This window comes from Struthio camelus, chromosome 4 (assembly GCF_040807025.1).
Source record: "Struthio camelus isolate bStrCam1 chromosome 4, bStrCam1.hap1, whole genome shotgun sequence".
Classification (NCBI taxonomy): Eukaryota; Metazoa; Chordata; class Aves; order Struthioniformes; family Struthionidae; genus Struthio; species Struthio camelus.
The window spans coordinates 73,140,717-73,165,714 of NC_090945.1; the positions used below are offsets into that span (position 1 = coordinate 73,140,717).

The window sequence follows — 24,998 nt, forward strand, 5'->3', positions numbered from 1 at the left end:
TTGATGATGTTTTAAACATTGGAAATGCCAGAGGTCATGGTGAGCTGTAATTCTTCTCAGAGTAAGTAGTGACCCTCTGGTGTTGAATTTTCACCATAGGGGAGAAAAAGCACACTTAGAACACAAAAAATGTGTGATGAACAAAATAAGCCAAAAATTTTCAGTGTGAGATTAAAAACACCTGAGGAGAACGACTAGTGTAATAATAAGGTGGCAGTGAATTTAGCTTGACAGTTCACTGCTTATTAGAGTAGTGATGTTAATGTGACTGCTGCATGGCTGATCTACTGTTGATGGGACTGTTGCTTAAAACATGTTAGTTCTACCCGGCTGAATATGGTATTTATCTTAGCTGCAGACTGTCCCTTTTATTACCCCTCCCTAATATCATATTGAAGGAACTTCCCCAATTTTGGAATCTACAGCATTGTGAGTATGTTTGAATGACCGAAAGAAATCAAGTTGCCTCAGCTTAGTGAATTAGCCATTTCCAGAAAAACCGCAGTGGCTGAAAGCATAGCTCATTTCAGATACACACTCAAATGTATTAGCATGCTTTCACAATCACTTGTAATGATCTTTCTTTTCTCTTGCACCAAGTGTGTTACAATAATTGTCCCTTAATTTAAGACAGGAAGACAGGGAAAAATTTGATCAACTGTTGTGGCTGTATTTTTTAACCACTTATTAGACTTACTAATAATCCATGTTAAACCACAAGGAGCAAATGCCTCATTTAATAATTTCTTTCTTAAAGAAGTCCGATCTACATTTAAATCCAAAACGATAAATAAGTCCTTCAGGCATTCAGAGCAGTAAGAACCATTAAAGAAGGAAGTATAGAGAAATAGGATTTACATGGACAATAGTGAATTTCCTTCTCATAGCTAAAAATGAATGCTTAATCATAATTTAACAAAATAAAATAAGTCATTGAACGAACTGATACATTTCAAAGTCAGCTGGGTTGCAGCGCAATAGTATAGTGAAGTCCTACTGAAATGTGACCTGAATTAAATTCAGATAATCAGAGATTAATCTATATAAGATATTTTCCGGTTGTAGTTGGGAATTGGCCTCAGGGGTTTGGATTCAGATTGATGTTGCACTCATAAACTACTGGCATAAGGTAGGTCAAGGTAAATAAATATGATAAATAAATATGATACTATTTTCATCTATCTTGCACTGAAGTAGATTTGTTCTAACTTCCTTTGAATTATGCTGAAAGAAAATTCAGCCTGGTAACCTGTATGGATGTTCTTCAAGTCATGAAACACTTTCTACTGACTATTTCTTACCAAAGAAGTGTGTCAAAAGAGATTTTTTCCTTTACCAACCCGGCATTACACAGGAAGTAAATAGAGTATATCAATACACAAAATAAGAGGGGATGCTTTTAAATGTAGTGCTAGCCTCTTCATTTTAATTAAGCTTTCAGCGAAATAAATCTGTATTTTGTACAAAGAATGTCTGAAGAATGGAGGACAAATTCATTGAAGCTAAGCTTTATTTAGGGAAAGTGTTTAATAGAAAATCAGTAAAGTATAAAAGAAATGTCAGAAGATTTGAAAGCTGGGGAATGACAGGGAGAATATCAGGGTACTGGAGGGAAAAAATCACTGAATTTTCCTGATCAAACAAATGAGTGAGGTGAATGCATTATTTTGGACCTTTTCAGTGCTATGTTGAATTCCTACCTAAGCTTCCATTAACTTAAAGATCTCAGTCATTAAGCTCTCAAGTCCTCCACCTAGGGAAGCTCACTTGAGTGAGATGATTGGTGGGAACAAGACTTATATTGACAGAAGTCTATGTGGAAGGTGGTTTTCCTATATCAACCATCTCATCTGTCAAACCACCTTGGACCAATGGGAAATATGGGACAATGCCACGCTGGTAAAGGTGTGGGCAGAGACCACAGCTGTAGGACTGTCCTTGGCAGATAAATGTGCTTCTTCTGAACATCAGGGTGACCCTAGTTCAAACCTGATTCAGCACAAAATTGGTTTTCCCGCAGTAGCAGGTTAAAAATCCTTTGCTGTGTTATACGTTTTCCTTTTAGTATTCAAATCTTAAAATGAGTATACTCACAATTATCATCTTTGTTTGCTAAAGAGTAAGGTCTGCTACTTTCATCTCTAAGAGATTTCAGCTCTAGATTTGATTTGGTCTCCAGCAATTACCAGGAAGGTGGTTGCTATAGCTGCACTAATGAAAGGAGCAACCATGTTTCCTTGAAGACAATGTAAGCGAGCATAAACAAACAAATGCTTAAATATATTATACATGGCATTAATAGTGCAAATGAGATATTACTGAAACAAGGAAAATAAGATTTTAGCCTTTTTTGGAGGCTTGATATATATCAACCTTGCAATATTCTACTCCCCCCTTAGCTTGAGCTGGTAAATTTTTTTGGGTGGATAGGCAAAATATTGTAGGATCTTCTTTATCATGATGATGTGAGTCACATTTTTGTTATATTTGTTCATGTTACCGCATTTTTCCAGTGACAGTCTAGCTACATGATTTTGCTGAGGTCCTTCTGCTGCAATGATGGGCGCACAGATGACGGTATATGACCAAAGCCAGGAACGTAAGAAAGTTTTAATTAAAAAGAAACATTCTGTTAAGTTTTAGTGAACTTTTCCAACTCCAGTTCACTGAGTTTAGCTTTAAGTGTGATTCTTTTCTGACAAGTGACTGTTAAGATCATATCACACATTGTCAGGTTTATGTTTCAATGGTCCATATCAATTTTGTTCAGGATGTTATTGGATTTTTTTAAAACTACCAGACCTGCCAGTGAACCAGCAATATGAAGGTCATGTTGTGTTCAGTCTCATGCAACACCAACAATAATGACAGTTCTGGAAAATGGAATATCTCACTCACCTTCACAGTACACCACGTGACTGTTCAGTGCAGATCATATTATCATTTAGATTTGCATGAAGCTGGAGTAAATCCATTCTATTGCCAAGGTAAAATAAAATCTTCTAAAACAACTTATGCTACATCTATGAAATAGGCTTAAAAATCTTAGTGTTATGTATGGTATTAAGGTGATGAAGTTCAGAGTAGCTGATACTGCTAGCCTGTAATGGGACAAGCTTCCACAACTTTAACAGAATATCTTCTTGAACAAAGGATGGAAATTGTTCTGTGGAGTGACTACTGTAACAATACTATGCTTATATTACACCTATCTGTAAGCAGATGTTATTACTTACTTGAATTATTCAATAATCTGTTAATAGCGATTTCCAGAAGGATTAAGATCTGGGCAGTGCTAATGACTACCTAATGCAACCAGCTTACTGTCTTCTTACGTGGTTAGGACAGAGATACGTTGCTTTTTGGAGACATTGGGCAATGGAGGCATTAGGCCAAGACGGGTGGATGAACAAACAAATTAATGCCACATGGAGCATATTTTAATGCAAGGCTCCTCTTTTGCTAGCTATTAGATAGATTTCATGTTTTAGGAGAAATAGCAAATATCGCATGGCAAAATGACGCTAGTAGGAAACTGCCATTTGTTTTAATTGTTATTTGATTTCTGATTCTCAGCACATGGCAAACTATTTTCCTTCTCTTTTCTACTTTATTTTGCAGTTAACTTTGACCACTTTCAAATATTGCGAGCTATTGGGAAAGGGAGTTTTGGAAAGGTAAGAATCAACTTATTTTTAGCAATTCAAAATCTAATAGAGAATTCTTTTGTGTATTTCTGATATGATCTGATCAGATACTAGTACAAAGGAACATAGGTTTGTAGCCTTCTGCTTTTTAAAGACATTCTGATCTCAGTCATACTGATTGAGATTGTACATTAAATTATTTCTATTACAATACATTCACTAAAGTTAATTGAGTAAATATGTTAGTAATAATTAAATCTCTTCAGTGGGGATTAGCAGAAGCTAGAAATCAGTCCTCAAAACAAAATGAAAACACGCCAAAAGTTGGAGCAGACCACTTAGTAGACAGTCCAGTAGGGTTATCTTGTTCTTAAATGTCTGGACCTATTTATATCTTTAAAAGAGTAGCAATTTTGTAAAGACGCTTTACATAGATTCAGTACACTTGGGACTGTATAAGCTGACATTCGTTGTAATTATGATCACTGAGTAAATGTTTATTCAATTCAACAGGCTTGTGTTGAAACAGAAAAGATTAATGGCTTGTTTACACATGAGTAGATGACCTTTCTTTGCTATAATAAAGACTATAACAAGGTTTTAAATTTTAATATAGGTAAATATAAGGCCAAGCAGCCAAAGAAAATCATATTAGAAAAATGTTAGGAATCATTACTTGCAGGAATACATTTGAAGGTGAAATACAACTTCAGTAGCTGATCAAGAAATAACTATGTAGACCTTGATTTTAATGATTCTTGAGCGTGTGCCAGCTGAGTGCCAGTGGCCTAGTTCTGCAATTACATGTTACGCACATGCGTAACTTTTTTTTGGCTCTTGGCCTTCCACACAGAAATGGAGTTCTTTCCCCAGAGAAAACTTTCCTTCTACAGGAGGCTAAAATGCTTCACGCAGACTGCTGCCTTCCCGGCGTGCTCTTTGCTCTGTCCAGTAGATTCCACGAGAAGTGCTCTCAGAGGCAGATAGGAGAATATGCTGCCAATGCAAAACTGTAATCAAGAATTCCTTCAAAAATCAGGGCAACTGGAGAACTGTGACTGTTTATTATCATAGTGCGCTAACGGAGCATCTTATCAAACAAAGGATAGACTCCCATTGCCTGGAATGCAAGTTAGATCCAACACAAGGACTTAGAAAGGTATCCAGATCATCCTGGCCATCACAAAGATCTCCTGAACCTCTTTTTCTCTTCAAAGCTTCCAAGTTTGCACTTTGCTATCTCTGCTTTACCAAAGGGGCCCTGACCATTCCCTATCATGCTGGCAAATTAAACAGCCCTAAATGCTTTTTGAAGGCTTGGTGGCTAATTCGTTCTTCTCTGTGGCATCAGCGTGTAACATTTCCTACGAGAGCAGGATTCAGGAAATATTGCTGAATGTTTCTATGATGACATTTCTAGAAACATTTAAATTTCTTGTGGGCTCGTTTGACTGTAGCGTTCTTCTGAACCTATTTTGGGGGTAAGTACATGTGAGAATAAAGTTTCACAACCCTGAAAGAACATACTCAGTGCAAGAAAGAAAGAGTGCATAAGGTCCCCTTTGAACTTAAATCCTTAATCTGCAGTTGTCAGTGCAATACAGGAGACCTTGGCATAACAGGCTTATTTATTTGAAATGAATGCAACTTTCCAACCAATCACCTTTTTCCTTCCACAGACAGAAATGACCTGTTGTACCACAGCCAAAAGCACAACATGGTAAATCAGTCACTGTTTCAAAAGTGTCTTTCTCTGTGAGTCAGTCCTGTCTTTCCCCTTCATTTAGAAGTCTCATTGCTGGCAACTTTTCCTATTACTGTCCTTCTGGAACTACCTGGCAGCAGACAACATCAACAAATGATGCAAGGCCTCTAATCTCTATTGACTCACTATATAAGTTTGGGGTCTATTGTGCTCTAGCATACAGCAACATGCAACACTGTATTTGGTGTCACACTTTCCTTAATGACTGCTATATGGCCTTTTTTATTTTCTGAAAGCAGTAGGATTTTTAAAGATATGCTCTAGTTTTTTATTTTATTGTTCTTGGTGCAATCTCTCTCTCTCTCTCTCTCTCTCTCTCGGTATTTCTTAAATTACTGTGGTTGCTACAGCAACCTTTGGCCTCTGCAGGATATTGCTGCAGGAGGTATCTGGTATGACAGCTAGGCAGAGACTCCGCACAGCTCAGCTCACTTGTGTGTGTGTACCCACGTAGAGCTCGAGGTTACCTGCTTCAGCACCTGTGCTCCGGAGAATCGAGGAGCATAATCTGGTTTCTGGAAGCAAGCAGGCTTGCTTCTCTTTGCCTGGAAAAGTGTCCTTTGAGAGGTCAGTTTGCAGTCTGCCACTGAGTAGCTGAGCTTTGAGCCTGCTTGGGACCATCTTTGCCATAGCTTTTGTGTAGAGTGGGGATCCTGAGCCTTTGTTCAAGCCAAATGAGTTATGTGTATGCACATCAGACTTATGTGCGACCATGGACTAAATACTCATCCCCCTCCCGGGCACGTGCGCTCTTGCTGAGTATATATATATATATATATATATATATATATATATATATATATATATATATATGTATATATATCTGTAGGCATATACATGTACTGGTACAGATCTGTGAGCTGCTGAGCAGCAAGCAAGACCCAAACAAGGTATGTGACACAGCTAAAATCAGTCTTGCTGGCCTCAGTGGCCTTGCTTTGCTTAGGTAGCTCTTTACTTATGCTTTGGTGTCCTTATCTGTAACATTAAATGCTAATTTTTTTGTTGTTGTTTTGGAGACTTTGAGGCTAGTTGTGCTTTACATGTTACAGCTAGTAGTATTTTCAAATACATTTGAGGTGAATCAGGTCAGAAATTTCCTCTGAACACTTTTTGTCTATATGCTAAATATTTTCCTTCTAAGTAAATTCAAAGTGGACAATAAAAAACAAAAAACAAAAATTCTGAACACTGATCTAAGTAGTTATTTCTTTATACCATGGAACACAATGTGAGTGCTCTCTTATGTTTAAGCTGGCTAAATTTTTTCTTTTATGTATAAATATAGCCACCATTCCCATCGACCAAAATACCGCAAAAGCTTATATATTTGAAAATATAATAAATGAAACATTAACTAGGAGTGAAATACAAAAAAAAGTCATTTTTCTTTACTGCAACCTCAGTAAGCTCATAGTTGTGAGCTCACTGCTACAAAATAATTTGTATTCAGCTGTAATGTCTAATTTTCAGGGATATTACAGTATCAATTTTCTTCAAGTTCTCTGTTTGTGTTAGCAGGTATATTGAACAATTTGACCTCCTTAAATTAAATTTAAATTATGATTTCAATGTACAAACTCTTCCTCCTTCTATTTATCTAAGATACTGAGACACAGGGTGTAGTTCTGATTAATTTGGTTGTATAAAACAGTGACTTCCTCTGCTGAAGTAATTGAAATTACGTTGATGTAAAGCAGATGGGAGGCCAGAATCAAGTCTGCACTGATTGAGGGTACTTTGCTAAATAATATGCACAGAATTTCAGAAAAAATCTGCTGCTATCCTAAAGGAACACAATGTCCTAAAGCAACACAATGCACAACTACAGAATATTAATATTATTTGATGATATAACCACCTATTTTTTTAGATTGAGTTAATATGAAAGGATACTGAGCAGATGCTTAGTCCCTGGTACAGCTGTCTTAGTTTTCTCAGGGGAATCTGGGAATGAATCCCTTTATGTCACGGAAATTCCCTAGTGGTGTAAAGCCAAACTTACGATATCCATTCTCCAGCTTGTTTTTGAAAATCTCTCTCAGTCTGCTTGTAGGCTGAGTCTATGACAGTTAGTTTTAAGAGTGTATGAGTAAAAAGGAGGTAAGGTGGCAGTATTTGGAAATATGCTTCGTAGGCAGATCTGTCCATTTTGACATTGAGTGTGAAACGTCACTGGTTTCTGGCTTGTAGTTCCCTACATATAGGCAGGTATCTCCTGCTTCTACAGTGCCACAGCCTCTCTCCTGGGCTGTGATTAGTCATGGCAGTTATAGGTGTCCAGTTTGATCTATTGACCTATATCTGACCCTATCCATATCTGATATGTTGATATGATTAGTGCATTAGAGATGGCACAGGAACAAGGCTGAGGTGTTGCTCTGCAACTAGCAAGCTTGCCACCTAATAGAGACCACGTTCAAAGGAGCTTCCTCTAGCTCCAGTCTTGTATCTCTCCTGGTTTAGGACCTGTGATACTGCCATATCATGTAGTAATTTAATTAGTCTTATATACCAAACAGAGACCAAAATGGCATTATTGGGACCAAGTGCTCCTGTTTCTTGCTGTTCCGCTCTCAGGACCTAGCATGTGGCAGCTAGGCATCTTGTGAGGTTAATCGGAAACCCAGTAAGTCTGAAGCAATGATATCAGTTTGAGCTGAGCACAGTCATTGGCTTTTGAAAAAAATTCAAAGAGGATATTTTAGTAATGTGAGCATGACAGGCTTGATATGTGTAAATAAGGCAATTCTGCACAGGCTTCCTTATGTAATGAGTCATCACAGAATTTGTTTGTTGAGGTGCCAGACCACTTGTTTGTCCCTATTTTAAAATGTCTCCTTTGGAAAGAATTTGAACGATAAACAAAAAACCAATGTAAATGTTTCCCGTTACGACTGAACATGTGAGGAAAGCTTTGGGGTTTTTCCTTTCTTTCCTGCAGTACTTGAGCAGTTTTAGCCTCACAGAACAGCCTGCTGATGTTCTGCTCAGAAGAAGAGCTGACAGCCAGGCGGTAAAAATGCCAACGAGTATCTCCACTACTATTTAGCACTGTCATAGCAATGTCAGATGTTTTCCACAATAACATCAGTGTGAATGCAACCTCAATTTCTTGATTTTTAGCAGAAAGTATCTTCAGTATGCTAATGAAAATCTCATTGATTTTGAAAACATGTTAAGAGATGTGAGTTGGTACACGTTTCTAGACAATGTTTTTCACTATTCCTTTTTAAGGCTGTATGATAAGCAAGCTTCTAGTAGCAACAGAATTGCCTTGAATGTCTTCTCAAATGCGCTGAATACCCTCATCTTTACTGGCAGGTGAGAGAACGGAGTGCCTTTTAGAATCGCATCAATGTTGTAAAACATAATCTTTTCATATTACATATTTAGATACTGTGTATGATCCTAGTTTTCTGCACTGGTCAAATCTGTTGCCTCTCAGCTGAGTCAACCTCATTCTCTCAGCAGTCTTGCTGGTCAATCTTTCAATACAGAGGCTCTTAGTATAATGGAACAGGTGACTTCTGTGAACACCTCTCGGTCTTCACCAAGTTTCATTTAAAATCATGCTGCAAATTTGTATAAGTGAATAAACTTTTCAACTTGGGTTCTGAGCCAAAATCCTTAACTGTTAGACTGTATAATGTGATTCCCTAGGTTGGAGCAGCCAGCTCCAGTTCTGTGAGTGTCCACATAATCTCAGATAGGGGACCAGGATTTACCACTTGCAAGCTCTGTTATGCTTTTAAAAAATTTGCAGAAGTCTGAGCAATTCTTTTACTCCCTCCATTTCAACTCAACCCCAAATCCAATCTCTTATTTTTCCGTAGCTTGGGTTCTTTCTGTATAGTTTTGAACCTACACAGTAATTTTAAGGCCTTCACCAACATTCAGACTTTCCATAATTGCCCAAGGAGGAAAACAAAACAAAACTTCAGTACTCACCATTGTGCAAGATCGATAGGCTAAAGAAAAAACATTGCTATCCCTGTTTTACTTAATTAGCAGAACATCTCCTGGTATAGGAAAGGTAATTAGAAACACTATTTAATTATACCTTATCATTAAAGGTTAAAAATACTCTATTAATTCCTGTCTTTGGACTGCGTTTGAGTTCCAGAGAAATCAATGTGAATCAGTTTTTGCTGGTGCAGGTCCTCCCGGAGGGACTGGAAAAAGGTGGAGGAAGTAAAATACTACAACGGAAAACTGCTAGAGCATTTCCTCAGATGGTAAGGTATAACTGAGTGTGCCATGCCTCTCTCCTGGGCCCTGACCCTGGGCTCTGGGGGGCTGTTACCAGTCCGTGAATCTAGGTGACACCTTATTAGAGATAGATAAGAAGTTTCAGCTGTTCTAAGCAGTCTCTGTTTCTCCAAAGCATCTCTGAAATTTGAGTATGCAAGTTCCTTAAAAAACAAGTCAAAATTCAAAGGATTTCTTTTTGGTTGACACAATGAAAAAATTTGATTTCTGAGCACTAATCTCGTATATATGTGTGCATATGCATATATTATAATGTGTGTGTGTGTGTGTACACGTGTGTGTGTTTATATACATATATATGTATAGAATAAATGTATATATAAAAATAAATATAAAAAATAAAATAATAGTGCCCACACCAAATTAATCCTTCATCATATCCTTGAACTAACTACAGAGTTGTGGTATCAAAACCAGATACTTACAGCTGGTAGTCTGTATATGTCCTGACAATGAAAGGTTTTGATTGGAACTTAAGGCTGTATCAGTAATATAAATGTTGCATCAAAATAATATTTTCAGCTTGTGTTCTTTAAGTTGTCAAGACACACTAGGAGTCCTTAAAAAAAGGTGCGATCGATTAACAGGAAGAAACTTTCAGAGCAAAATTCTCGTGGATATATAGTTGTGCTCTATCTGAGTATGTAGAATTTGTTATGAAGATGAGATTCATACCAGCTTTGGGAGTGAGACACAGATTTCTGTGCTGCCATAAATCATATTTAAAGTGATGGTTCTTAGATTTAGTGCTAATTTAAGACTGTGAATCTCTGCAGCTTCATTCGCCTGGAAACTACTCTACCACCATGACTAATGAAAAAGAAAATGAATGCTTACACTGGAGTTCTCTTGAATAAGATTTTCTTCCTGTGTTTACAAAATTATGTCATTTTTTGCCAAATAAGAAAACAAAATTAAAGCAAAGAAGTTTATTGCCTGAGACTATATCATTGTAATGGTCTCTTGTGACCTTAAAAATATTATGATGAACCTCTATATGAAAATTCTCTTTCTTTTCAGCATTGGTTAAGGGAGGAAATTCTGATATTTAGATGAAATTTTGAGCCACATGAACCTATGACATATTTATGATGCAGTAATCAAGATGTGCATATTGAACTGTGGGAATGAAGACTGTGACTGTGCATTTCCGTAAGGCAGGGGCAATAATTTCTGTGATTAGTGCAATAGCCTGGGTTTCAAGCGATTAGTATGTATTCCTCCTAGCTTTACCGAATAACTTCTGCAAATTATGCCACTTTCTGGGTCTCAGTTTCTTCTTATGCAGAGTGGGGCAAATATACAGGTGTTCTTTTGTTAATTTATTAACTACGACCTAATACAAAGAATCCTGCGTAGTTGTAACATGGACTTTCCTGTAACAGGTTTTCCTAGGTTGTGATATCTAGATCACCTTGGATTCTTGAAATATTGTAAAGGCTTCTTTTTTGAAGTAATAATTGAGTTTTATTTCTATAGATGTCAAACTTTACCTTTGATGTCAATTAGGTGTGCATTGTACAGAAGAGAGACACCAAGAAAATGTATGCCATGAAATATATGAATAAACAAAAGTGCATTGAGAGAGATGAAGTTCGAAATGTATTTCGGGAGCTACAAATAATGCAAGGCCTGGAGCACCCCTTCCTAGTCAACCTATGGTAAGCAAATCTTAAAAATTCCGTTAGGCATCTATTGTTATCTCCTGTTGCTGAATATATTCAGGTTCTAGAAGGCTCAAAAATTGAAAAGAATGAAAGAATTACCACCTTTTAAAGATATTTATTTTTTTGCTGAGGTTTTTTTCTCATAAATATTTTAAAGGTGCCCTTTTGTACTGCAGCGTTCAGCATCCCTTTCACCTTTTCATTTCTGGTTTGGGTTCTCCCTGGATTCTTAGAGTAGTGTGTGGAGATATGTTGTTCTGTCCAGCTTTATCGTTTCTTTTTGACAATAGCTGGACTAAGTGACTGATTTTAAGATTGTGGAATATCAAAACCAACCATTCAATTAAAAAACATTTTGAGTTGATTCAGAGAAATTTCAAAACTCAATTACTCTTAAAAAATGATAGCAGGGAATTACCTGAAAGCACCTATTTGTCACCTGCAATTTCTCTTGTCTTTCCAGTGGTAACATCTGAATGGCTCAGTTATATCTGAGTGTGAAAAACTGTTGGTCAACTAATGACTAGATCCAGCTATACCACAAACTTAAAACATTTAATGTTTTTTATCTAGCAATAATGGTAATGGGATGCAGACTTTCTTACCTAGTCTAAAAATGACCTATATTATTTTTAAAAAGGGATGTAAACCATTATGCTATGAGAAATATTCAGTTAGTGAATAGCTTGTTTGTCTGCAGATGTTCACAATGCAAACAGACCTTCTATTTTGTGAGTTTTTAGCGGTCTTACTGGAGTTCCATGACTAACCTATGCTCTCTTGTCTGTCCCTTAGCTCACTCTTAATCTGTACATTTGAACAATTTCTTGTTGCCCATTTAGCACCTTTCATGAGCTAACAGCCAGATTATTTTCTGGTTTAAGTGAGCACAGCTTTAGTTTAATTGCATCCACTTATATAGGCAGAGGACTTGAACCTAAAATTCATTCAGAAAGCACCTAATCATATACATGTGTCTCACGTGCTCTCCACTTGACACAAATGAGCATACTTGAGCTCACCCACTGTTCTGTCTCCAACAGTTAGAGAAGTTTAAAAACAATATGCAAACGTATCTGTGATACAAAACTTTCCCAGTGTACTCTCCAAGGTTCCAGCAACTTGTACTCTGGGGATTTCTTGGCCAAAGATGTAGTACCTTTGTGCTTAGTAGCTTATGGACTTTTCTTTCATACGTTTGTCTAATCTGTTTGAACCCGTGCAAACTTTTGGTCTATAACAAGAGGTGTCGAGGATTTCCACTGTATGACTAGACGTTGTGCAGAAACAGTCACAGGTTGATGTGACCTACAAGACACTTCTATAAACATAACAATGCTAAAGAATTAAAGATCAAACATTTATTGTGAAACAAGATGTATGCTATATTCAAATTACTGCATCATATTTGGCTAAAAAATGTCCTTTCTTATTTTCTTTTGTCATAGCAAAGATTAAACCTGGAATAGACAATACCTTAAAATGTGTTGGGTTTGATGATGATTTTCTTGTAAATAATCAACATATTCTTCCCATGTTTCTGAGAGACAGTCTCAAGATCCGAAGGTTCAGATGTCATACTATATATGTACCTGTTCCAAGAGAAACATAGTACTCTAAAATTGGCAAAATTTTTCAGGCAAAAAGGATACCATTCAAAATGCACCACTGCACTAACAGAGATCTACATCCAGTGCTTCTAGCAGTGCTTATAGTTGGTCAGTCTGCCTAGGATGACCAATTTTTCTTTTAAGACGATGCACAGAGAAGGCCTTCACGCCACAACAGACCGTTTAGTAAATGACAGGTCCACTGTAACAGATGGAGCCAGAAGTGCGTCAGTTGTGTTAAAACACGTGACTAGATCACAGGCCAAAGCTCCTGTCTGCCACTCACTAGAGTTGGTTTCCAGGGCTGTGTATAAGAAAGACTGACGTGGACTATCCTGAGACTTACATCCAGACATAAAGACAGCGCCTGCATTCTGGAACTGTCTTGCCAAACCATGCCATTTGCTCACACAGTTATATAACCTTAGTATCTAAATGCTTCACAGTCTGATATGTTTATGTAGACAACATCATTTGGTTCTTCTTAAAGCAAAAATGTGACTCTGCAAAGGTACATCTAAGCCAGTGCATGAAACAGTAACCAGGACCATTCCAGGGCACTGCCATGAGCAGCTGGAACAGCTCTTAGCATGCACCAGGGCCACGCGAAGCAGCCCTTTCCCAAACAATCCCTGGACATAGCTCAAGGGTTATAATCTCTAGGGATCATTTTGGTGTGTCAGCCTCCGTCAGAGACTAGGATTTTCTATCCTTGGCACAAGCTCTTCCATGCCAGCTGGCCCAAGTGCTCAGAAATGATCCCAGCAAGTTTAATCTACCAATATAGCCAGAGAGTGCCTTAAACAGCACAAGCTATTCGAGGGATGCCTCTCCATCCTTGCTGTTGAAGGTGGGTAACTGCGTAGCCAAATCCTGGGCATATCACACTCTTCTGAGATCTAGCGACTTGGACACATACAGTTAGAGCTCTCGAAATTTTTTAGAGAATAATTACATTGACAAATACTTATTATTTGCACCTGAAGAATTTTTCCTCAAATGTTATGCGTTCATGTTTCCAGTGGTTTAAAGCCCTGACTCCAGAGCGAGAGGCTGAGCATGCATTTCAACCTGGACAAGTGCAGCAAATGAAAGACTGGAACCTAGGCCTGCCCAAAAATAACTTCATCTCCCCCAAACCTTGTTCTTCTTTGTACCACGCCCATAATATGTTTCTATAAAATGCACTTAGAATAGATCTGATATATTTCTTGAGTATTTACATCTGCGGACTGCAGTGTCGTATTCCAGACCTCAGAACACTCCATCTAACTCAACATTTACCTGAAATTCAAGATATTCTATTCCTTGTTTTTAGCTAATAACTTCTGTTGTTGGACTACAAGGGCAAAATGGAAAAATTGCAAGTGACCCACAAATACCAGTTATGTTTGTTTTAACCACATTTAACCATAAAACTCTTAAGCATGTTAAATATATCACATTTAGGTAATCGTGCAAACTGCATTTTATTTGTTTATTTACTGCCATGGAAAAGGGAACACTGCAAGGAGAAATGGAATATTCCTGTTAAACATATTTTATGTGTTCCTAGTAATTACCTTTTAAAATAATAATATTTGTATTGTCATTGATTGTTGGTGAATTAGCAGCCTACTTAATACATTTTGACTTGCAGTTTAGATACAACGATAATTTGCAGTAAATGACCTTACATTGTAGCTATAACTTATATTGGATGATTAGCAGGAATCCATGAGATTTCCTCTTATAACTCAATTCCTGGCATACTAATGGAAGTATTTGAAGCTGCCTTTTTGCTATAGTAATTGCAGCTATGTTTGTGTTTCTTTTTTCTGAGTTAGAATTTTTTCTGTTCATTTGTTAATTACATTGTAAATGTACAAAGGGGCTGTTACAAGAGTTACTAATTCTAGCTTATTTCGTAAACTAAAATATGAATTTAAAAAGGTGTAATTATGTCATGATGTGTGGGTATGAACTGAGCTGCAGGTCATGTAAGTGTTGACTTCTTTTTGGCTAGGCCATTTTGGACTAATCTGCCTTTCTAGACTCTATCACACTGACTGAGTTTGAGCATCAGTTTTCAGAAATCCTGCCTCAGTTAAAATTTTAGTGAGTAAAACTCAGAAATCCTATCAGCCTAACAAATTTAATGGCCATCTCCCCTTGCTGAGATATCCAACTTTGCCCACAGATATTCAGAACTAATTATTCAGAGAAAGTACCAATCTGCCATCTAGAGCTCTGTGGCAAACCACGTTTAAGTAGATAGGCACTAATACTATGCCTAAAACCTCGGAGAAGTCAGAAATTTAGTTGTAGGCAGAATTCAGATCAAGATGGGTAGTGATGTGCAGCTTTTCCAAAACGGTTTAATTGTTTTGCACGCTCATTTTACATTAGGCTGCCAATGGATAAAGAACAAAACCTGATTTTGGAGTAGGATCTGTAGTAATAGCAGGATATGTACTAGAATCAGTGGTAGGATTTGTAGCCTGTTTGCACTGAATATTTTTCAGCCTTGTGGTTAAGCAGTCTTGTGGTCTGTGAAGGATGGAGGGTCTAGAGCCCACATCTTCAGCTTTCCAGGTGAGCATACTACTTGCCTAATACACAAAAGTGACGGTAGTGCCAGCACCTTTATTGATGTAAATGTATTTTATTTGCCTGTTGTAATCAATGAAAAATAATTACCTGGCTGGACTAGGCTGGAACACTTCCTGAAAGTCTTCAGAAACATCCACTTCTCTCCACTGATTTGATAGAGTAATTAACAACTTATTTCGGCTGCATTAAGCCTTTACCTGCTTCCTTCTTCCCTCCCCAAGTCCTAAGACACATAAAGCAAGACTTAAGCTTAGATAGGTAGCCTGGATTTTGCTTTTTTTTTCCTGGAAGGAATATGAATGATGAAAAATTTAGGGAATTTTATTATCAAAATACTTACCTTTTTTCAATATCATTTTCTGTAAAAATAATTTCAGTTTCATCAGAATTTATTTTTTCACTTTTGAATGAATTAAAATGAAATCTCATATTTCTTTTACTTCAAAATGTCAAGTCCCAAATCTATATTCAAAAGCATATTTGGAGGAAATTCCACTCATGGCAACCTTTTCATGAGTCTGTTGGACTGTTCCTAACCAGAATCGCTGGTTTTCAAATATTATTCATCCTAACCTTCAAAATATATAATAAAATTAATACAGTGGTAATCTCCCAACAGTTCCTTGAACTTAAGAGAATACTAACTAAGCACATTAATCTTCTTTTGAGAAATTTCATCACCAAAGAGAAAAGTTGGCAACTCAAGAAACAAACAAGACTGGAAAGTCCTTCAGTTATACATAATAACTGCACAAAGAGAGAATGAGATATGGGTAAGCAACCTGTTATCAGTTAAATTCTTTTGCAAAGAAAGAGAAGAAGGAAAGACAGTAAACCTTCTGTAGTGGGTAATTTTGCTGGCATCCATCAGTAATTCCATCATATACAAGGATACAGAACAGCTAATATGAAACAAGGGCAGTGTCCTAGCTCTGCAAGATCTATATTAAAAAGCTTTTTGAGGGTCATGCATCTTCTCTGAGCCTTATTAAATTTAACTTTACAATCTGAACTTATAAATCATATTATTTGAAATATGAACTGTCTTTCATAACATCTGCCATAGAAAAGAATCATTCTTCTCTAAATGCTCATAATAGCTTGGAGGGTAGCAGCATTTTTCAGGAAGGGTTTGGGGCTGATTTATAACCTTCATTTTGGAAATAAAATTGAATAAATGCTCAAAGATATGTGAGTCTCTTAGCCAGTTTTATCACCTTTAGAGGCATTTCTGGTAACAGAGGTTCCTTCTTAAAATGAAAAGCTGTCCTGTTTTTTATTAGACCTTTTGTATGTGTCATGTGTACTTCAAGCACAGATGAACGAGCTGTAGAAATGTCAGCTACTGGCACAGTCCCACTGTGAGGCTACAACATGCTCCTCCAAGATCCAACATTTTATCTTATCTTTCCCCGCATACCTGGGTGTCCTCTGAGTGAGATATGTAGGATCCATATTTTAAATATCTTTCTTACACCATGCATTAGGATTGAGCCAAGATGCAGGCATCCTATCTACCAATGTGGTTAAACTTGTCAATACTTTCAAATATTAATAGATTGACTAGCTTCTCTGAAATTAACATAGCTTAGCACAAAAGACAGACTTTTTTGGCAAAAAATACAGGTGTCAAAAATGGTTTCTCTGCTGATGTAGATAAGAAAAATATATTTTCTGGACCATTCCTCAAAACTTTCAGAACACAGAAGTGATCTTATTTTGAGTAGCCTTTCTTAAGGCTATTATGTCCTTTTAAAATTGTCAGAACATTTTCAAAGGCAGCAGAGGGAAACAAATAAAGATTTACTTTTATCAACTTACAAGTCATTCGCCTAGTATAGCCAGAACAATATGCTTGATACATTTAACATCCCATAAAGAAGGGTTAGCTGTATTCTCAGAGTGGCTCTATATTTTGATAAATTTTTGTTTCTACTCCTTACTCCCTGGAAAGTATATGTATTTCACAAGACAGATGTAGAAGGATACATTACTGCTGCCAGCTAGAGTAGAGCAAGACTAAGTTTCAAATTCAGTGAAAACTGGAACAAATAAACAGCACGTATCATGCCAAAAATGTAAATGTGCATGCATATCTGAATTCACCTAATTCCTCCTGTCTTCAGTCTAGATTGGTTGCTCTACAGCTGGGGTTATCTGAAACAGTTTTCATAGAAGGACATTAAAGGTCATCACTACTATTAGTTCTTTGTGCTGGGTGGGAGGTGAAAATCTTCCACACTATTGTTTGCAGGGAAGACTGAAGCACAACTGCCACCAAAAGTATACAGTGAGTAACAGTGTTCAGCTAGCTATCCACCTTAGTCATCGTTGGCCCAGATGTTGAGTTGCTCTGATACAGCTTCAGAGGCTGCTCTTGCAAGAAGCTCACAAACACACTGGGACCTCTCACAACAGGAGCACTCTCTTTAAATTCCTAGGAGTTTTCTCAAGAAAAAAAAAAGAAAAAAAAAAGGAAAAAAAAGAAAAGAAATGCTGAAGAGAATAAATTATTTGTTCAGCCTCAAGTCTTGCAATGGATTGTTTAATGCACATGCATGCACACACACAAACACCAGTGGAAGTTATCACTTTTCCATGAAGGCACCCTTGCTGGAATAAACTGGGAGAAATGACACCTTGGACTGGCCTATAACACAGCTGTGTTCCTCAAACTGGAGTCAAAGAAGAGGTGCATAAACCTACAAACTCAAGGAAAGAAGCACACCTGGCCAAGTGTTTTCCTGCTGGGTGGAGCTGAAAATAACCGATCAAGTAGCACCAGTTACCTGTTAGAAACCTGGGGTGTGGGTAGAAGTAGCACAGTTCAGTCTTAGGGGAGTTTGCTTAGCGCGTTGGTCAGTGAAGGAGTGTGTTGGGTGTGATGCTGGAGATCTAATCTGGAGTGAAGATGTTTCTAGGAGATAGAAAACTTCTTTCCTGATGTCTGGTATGACTGCCTTTCTGAGCTTCATGATGCTCTCTACAGAAGACAGTGAGTAAAACTCATGATCTAATAGGAAAAAAAAAACATAATATTTTTGGAAGGGAGGGGAGGACTGTGATGTTTCCTATCAGAGCATAGGTTGGGTATTTACAACTAGCAGGACAGCTTCTGTGAGGTATGAGGTCCTGCTGAGAAGAAAGTAAAGCTGTGGGTGAAGTCTATCTCCTTAAAGCATGACCCCCAAAAGGCCATGTAACAACAGATCCTGACAGACATTTAGTCGCTGGTGAGGAGAGTGGGCGTCAACAAAACTATCCAACGATTTTTGGCTTTCTTCATGGTTATACCCCTCAGCTCTAAGCTTGGCTTATGGGAAGAAAGGCTTTTGTATTGCCTTCCTTGGCTACATTTATACTAGTAAATTAGTACTGGGGAATCTTCCTGGACTCTGGAACTCAATTCTCCATGTTGCTACATTTTTAGGCTTGTTCCTAATGCAGCTGTGGCCTGGGGCAGGAGTGCTGTCCCAGATAAGTCCCAGGTGTAGCCAGAAACTACTCAAAACAGGCACTTTGCATGCAGTCACTCTGTTTTGGAGGTTGCTAGTTTAATGGTATAGACACAAGCTTTTCTGTGCAGTTGGACCTCAATGCTGGAGAACAGTCCCTGGCACGTTTACTTACATAAATGTATGTTTCTTACTACTCTTGTGCATTTAGTTGTGGTCATGAACTCCAGGCCATGATTTTGGTGCCTTCTAGATAGCTGATGGATACTAATTCCTTTGTAGGCAAGAAGACAACATAAATCAGGGGAGAAAGATATCTTGCAATATGGGTCTATGTCTTGCATAGACCTTAGGTGAGTGAACTGGTCTTTGCAGGAATCTCTTTCTCTCCTTTCATTGTAGAGAGAGCCAAGGGTGAGTACTTTCTTTATACAGCTAAATCAGTTCATCACTGAATTAGTGCAAAGTTGGAATAGGTAAAGATATTAGAGCCCTATATTTAAGTTTGAAGAAGGGTAGAGGGAAGGGAAAAAAAAGCCTCTGTTCTCCAGAGCCTTAAAAAGGATAATGGTGGAGGAAAAAGGCGGAAAGTGTGGTAAGGTAGCAGAAGGGTAGGATAATTGGAAAAAGAGAATGCAGGAAAGGTTTGTTGTGAGTTGTAAATATTCAGGGTATTGTTTCTGGCTGTGGAAAGTACATTTGAGTCAACATTTTGTTATTTTACTGTGTTGGTAACATCTGGATGCTTGTGTTAACTGAGAATACTAGCCAGTGGAAGGATTAACAGTAACATCTTAATTTACTGATGCAGTCTGAATGTATAATCCAACAGTTCTTTATTTTGTGCTGATTTTAAAACTGTAAGAATACTAACCACCAGTATTGGAACGCTGCCTTGACTCTACCTATATTGAATTGTATTCTGGTGACTAATTGCTGCCACCTTTAATACATATTTTTGGACTTATTTTGATTCTCTCATCCTGAAAGCATGCTGGAATTGGCCTTTGGCCCAGTTCAGTTTTGATCTCTTTCCTATTTAGAAACTACTGCAATAGATATTTCACCTCATGTGTGTCATTGAAACCTGGGACCTGTCTTAGGAGTCTGTCTTCTGCATTGTTCTTACTGACATAAAGATTTATTTACTGCTCTGTAATAAAATTTTTTCACAAAAAGCTTTCACTGAAAGAGGAATTTTGTTATAAAAACTGATAAAGTTCAAGCTGCTGGAAAATAATCCTTTTATTTTAAGAATGTTCAGTTTCGCTGCCAGGCTCCTCTTGTGAATTTGAGGTTAAATCTGTCTGCAAAGCCAGAACAATCTGCTATCCAAAGCAGGCCCTCGTGAGCTTGAGGTTAGCCTTGGCCATGTCCCAGTTTGGTGTTGTGAGGACAGTCACAGTAATCCTTGAGTATGACTGTGGAAGAGGCTTCTGCTATTCTTCTCTGGACAGAAACAGAGATCCAGCAGTGTAGCAAGGGTATCTTCAGGACAATTAGCTGGAGAACAGGGTTTTGGTGCCCTCAGCCTAATGAGATGGGGAAGAAAGCTGCTTAGATGTTGTTTCAGACTATTGAATTGCCAGTTTAGGCAAGGGGTGCTGTATCTGCCCTCCTCCCCGCCCTCCTCTACTTTAAAGGGAATGAATAGCAAACATGATAGCTAAAGTGTGTAGTTAAGCTGATAACCAAGGTCCTGTAAGTAAAGTGGTTCTCATAATCGGTGACAGAGTAATGAGTTCATTGTGCAAATCTACTATTTTCAGGCACACATGAGTGATTCTTATCTATACTATGGAAAATGGGACTGCAATTACCCTGTAAAAGCTTTGCTAGAGGCAGGCTGTACAAGAGTAGCTCATCACTGCATTAACATAGCCATAGTCATGGGACAGCCATCAAATTGCAAGCAAAACTTACTAGGATGTACCTGTGAAATGATACATTGCGTTTACTTTCTGTATGACTAAGTAGGTGATGATTACTGAATAAAAGTAAGTGCTTAACACTCTTGCTGCAAAACTTTGATACCAAACAGGTCTTGCAAATCAACACCCAGTCCAAAAATGTTAAAATTGTTCTTGGAAGGTACTGATGGTATAATATGGCTTGGAAATTATTCATGGTAATCTAATTAAAAATATAGCTGAGGTCTTGACTTCTGAGTTCAACCCAGAGCCTAAAATGCATAGGTTAATTCCTATTTATTTGTAAGAGGATTGACATAAAAGTCTAGAGATCCATTTTGGGGAGGGACAGGGGGGTGGTGTTGTGGGGGAGTGGGTTGTTGTATGTGGTTTTTTTGTGTGTTTTTTTGTTTTTTGTTTGTTTGTTTACAACAACATCAAGCGATGTTGAAAACAGGAGTAATTTATTTCTTCTTCAGGATATAAGTTAGCTCTCTGAGGCAGAGATCTCACCTTTTCACCTCTCTTAAATTGCCAAGTCTGCTGCCAGCGCTGCAAACAAAAGTCTGGGCTTTCTTTCTGTGCGGATGGTCATAAGAATAGAACATTATCTGAAAGTCTAATTGTATATAGGAGAGAGAACAAATTCCTCAATGTAAGGTAACTTAAATTTTACATTATAACAATCATGCCAAGTAGAGTGGTTTTAACATGGTAAATAGTGGAACTGAAATAAAGTGGGAAGTTCTATAACATATTATTGTTCTAATATTGCTTGCTTGGGGATCGCTTACTCTGGTTCATTAAAGTTTATCAAAGTTTTCCTTTATTTTGAAAGTAAACTACAGACTTTTAAAGTACAAGTGGGCAGTCAATCCAATTTTGTTTAACAAAGATGATATTTATTGTGCTTGTGGAGTGTAGTGGTGCTACTTAGCTGATACTGAGACTTAAAGATTAATCATATCATTTTTTGAAGTTAATTACACTTTTCCAGTCTCTAATTCTTATTAGAAAAGACGAATTCTCATGCTTCATCAGTACATGATCCGTAAGAGAGGACTGAGAGTTCCTTTTCTCCCAATGGACCCTAGTTGTACTCCTAATGCACGACATCCTAATCAAGGAAATGTCACAGGCTCTGAAGTAATGACTGTTTAAACTTGTCTGCAGAACAATTCTGGAGAGGAGGAAAATGAGTTCTGCCTACCAAATTCTCTTCAACTAGATACACTAAAATTTATCTGGGATGCAGTGGGTAACATCTTTCTTGCAAAAAGCAGAGGTGCTGGGATTGAGCCCTGAGGGCAAATAGATAAGCAAAACACAGCTCCTCTTTAATGTTTCGTAGCTCTTACTGGCCCACCAACAGATAGGTTCAGAGATGTTAAACAATAGGGTGAGAGAAGATAAGAAGGCAAACAGGAGTGATAATGAGCTGTGTGTGTGTGTGCAAACAGTGTGGATGAAAGGAAAATTTTTGTTCCCCTTCCCCTACAAAATCTGAAATCTAATCGCAGAATATAGCCAATACTGATTCATGAACCACTTTCTGAGGTCTAAACACTTTTACTGGCACTTGGAAATAAGTTCTAAGGAAATAAGTAATAATTTGAAAATTTTCATGGCAAATAATTACTTTTTAATGAGAATAAGTCACAAAAAGTATCTAAAAGCACTTGCTGTCTGAAAATAATGTTGTCATGCCTCAGGTATTTTCATAACCTTGTTATCAAAATTCTATGAATGCTTCATCAGACAATGCTATACATGACTTTGTGGCTGCCTTTTTTTAATTCAGAGCCCTCTTTTCTGATAAGAGTTGTCAAGTTTTCCCATATGTGTAGATACTGTTAAGAGTCTAAGAGTATATTTAATAACCAAATACGTTCCTTGTCTTTTAGACAGGTTGAGTATCTACTGCTCATACTGTAAAGACTTTCAGATGTTTAATAGGTGCTCAAAAGACTATCACGTATTTAGACATCTTTATACTCTTAAAAATATTTTAAAAAAATTAAAAAAACAAACAAAATATTGGGTCAAGATATAAATTTGTTGTTGAATGCCAAGAGGAGAATGTGTGCTTTTCATCATCTTAGAGTAGCAAAGAAAGTTAATCTTATTTTCGAGATCTATTTGAAGAAGCAGAGAGACTGCTTACAGACCTGTGTGTAATGTTTTTTCTGTACAAACTGAAAACTGTACAATATTTAGAGACCAAAATATTTCATTCAGCTTGAACTAAAGCACTTGAAATGGTCCACAGAGCAAAATATCCTTCATGCAAAAACCAGATTCAAAACCAAAATATTCCTTCATAGAGTGAAAATAATTTGAAAATAAGAATGGAATAGCCTATTGTAAACTATAGGCTTTTAAAAGAAATGTTAGATATTTTAAATTAGTCCTAAGGTGTTAGAAAATATAGAAATATCATATAAAAATTAAAATATCAACATCAAAGAGGGCTTAAATATGTTATGATTGTTTCAAACAGTATGAAGGATAATACCTGTCACAGAACTACAGATGTCTTTGTTTGGTAGCACAGCAAAAACAGGATCCTTTATGGAAAGGTAAAGCACTTTCTTTTCTGGTCAGTACAAGCAGCTCTGTAGATGTTGGATAGCATCAGTTTTACTTCCCCAAACAACTTTTTTTTACATGTGAACCCCAGCACATTTTTGCTAGGTCTGGGAGGCCTGATACAGCGATGTTTGCCATTTGCCATCAGCCTTGGTGCAGTGTGCTTGCATTTAAGTGGTCTGTATGTATGGGCTTAGACAAGCTACCTACACTATGTGCTGTTAATATACTATTGTGTTATCATTGTTCTAACAAACGGGCACTATCTGGTGCCTAACAGACTTCCTATTGAAAAATAAGGCAGAGTCAGATCCATATTTAGGACTATTAATTTACAGAACAGTACTAATGAAACGTGGTGTTGTATTCTGACACTCATTTAAGTGGAAACAAGAATGCTTGCTGTATGGGGGGGAACCCAATTAGCATTAGTTATGAGAATATAAAGGTATAGAAATACAGATAAGGCAGAACTAAAGGTTAATACACTGATTCTAGATACACTGCTCTTTGATATTATGAGTGATATTTCTTGTGAGCATCTCTGAGGTGTTCACCTCAGGCCTGGGCGGGGCGGGGGGGGAAGCAACATTCCTTCCATATCTCAAATACAAAGATCAAAGGTGAGCATTTTGCCTGGGAAGCCCTAACCAACAGTCAGCTCACCAGGCTGAGACAGCTGAACAGCACAACCTTATTGATTTGGGAGGGGGAGTGTTGGGAGGGGGGAAACCTAGGCTTATGATTTTTTGATACGTTTCAATGGTGAGGAGGAACTCATACTCTCTTATTGGCACTGCTCTGCCATCAGTTTGGGCTTGCATTTCATCATTAAGCAATTTCCCCTCAAACCGTGCACGTTGCCCTTGAGTTACCAAACAACTTGATAGCACATCAATCTCTGTTCCCAACTAGTCGTGTCAGGCCTTACCCTGGCTGGCAGGTTCACCAGTCACTCGTGTTGTACAGGGAGTGTTTGCTCAGGTCACTGGATTTCTTCTCCTCTTCCTTCCCACGCTTCTTCCAGGAGTCCTGTGGCTGGGAGTCCACTTCGCTGTAGAGGGGCTAGAGGTGTCTGGTGAACTCTCTATAATGGCTTCATTTATTTCATGAAATGCAGATGGATAACTTCAAGTGTTTTAGGTCTCTCACTCTTCCCTCCCCTCGCCTTGTAAATAATTCAAGAATATCTTAAGATGTTTTTAACAGTGTTTTGACATGTTAACTTCAGGATACCCCTGTCAACAAATACTGACTTGCCTGTGGCTGCTTTTTTTGCTTTGTTTGGTACATTTGATACTAAGTCCACTTTAACTTGCATAACTGGTAGCAATAACTGATACTTTAGCTTAGGTGAAATATCTTTAGTGTTATCACAACCTTTGACAAATACAGCCTGCTTTAATGACATCCTGAATTCATTTTTTCTGTAACTGTTTATTAGAACAATTGCATTTCATTCACAAGAATGTCATTCTTTTTTTTTTTTCT

General features: G+C 37.6%; 1 protein-coding gene across 3 annotated transcripts in view; it reads left to right on the plus strand.

Moving 5' to 3' along the window:
- STK32B (serine/threonine kinase 32B) overlaps positions 1–24,998 on the plus strand; it is a 173,618-nt gene that overhangs the window by 28,986 nt on the left and 119,634 nt on the right. For 2 of the 3 annotated variants that reach the window (XM_068943393.1, XM_068943396.1), the window contains exons 2-3: positions 3,622–3,677; positions 11,194–11,345. In XM_068943393.1, the coding sequence (XP_068799494.1) occupies positions 3,622–3,677; positions 11,194–11,345 (208 nt within the window). Of the gene's footprint in view, positions 1–2,598; positions 2,988–3,621; positions 3,678–11,193; positions 11,346–24,998 lie in introns of those variants that run through there. The other variant, XM_009686241.2, reaches the window with a different exon arrangement.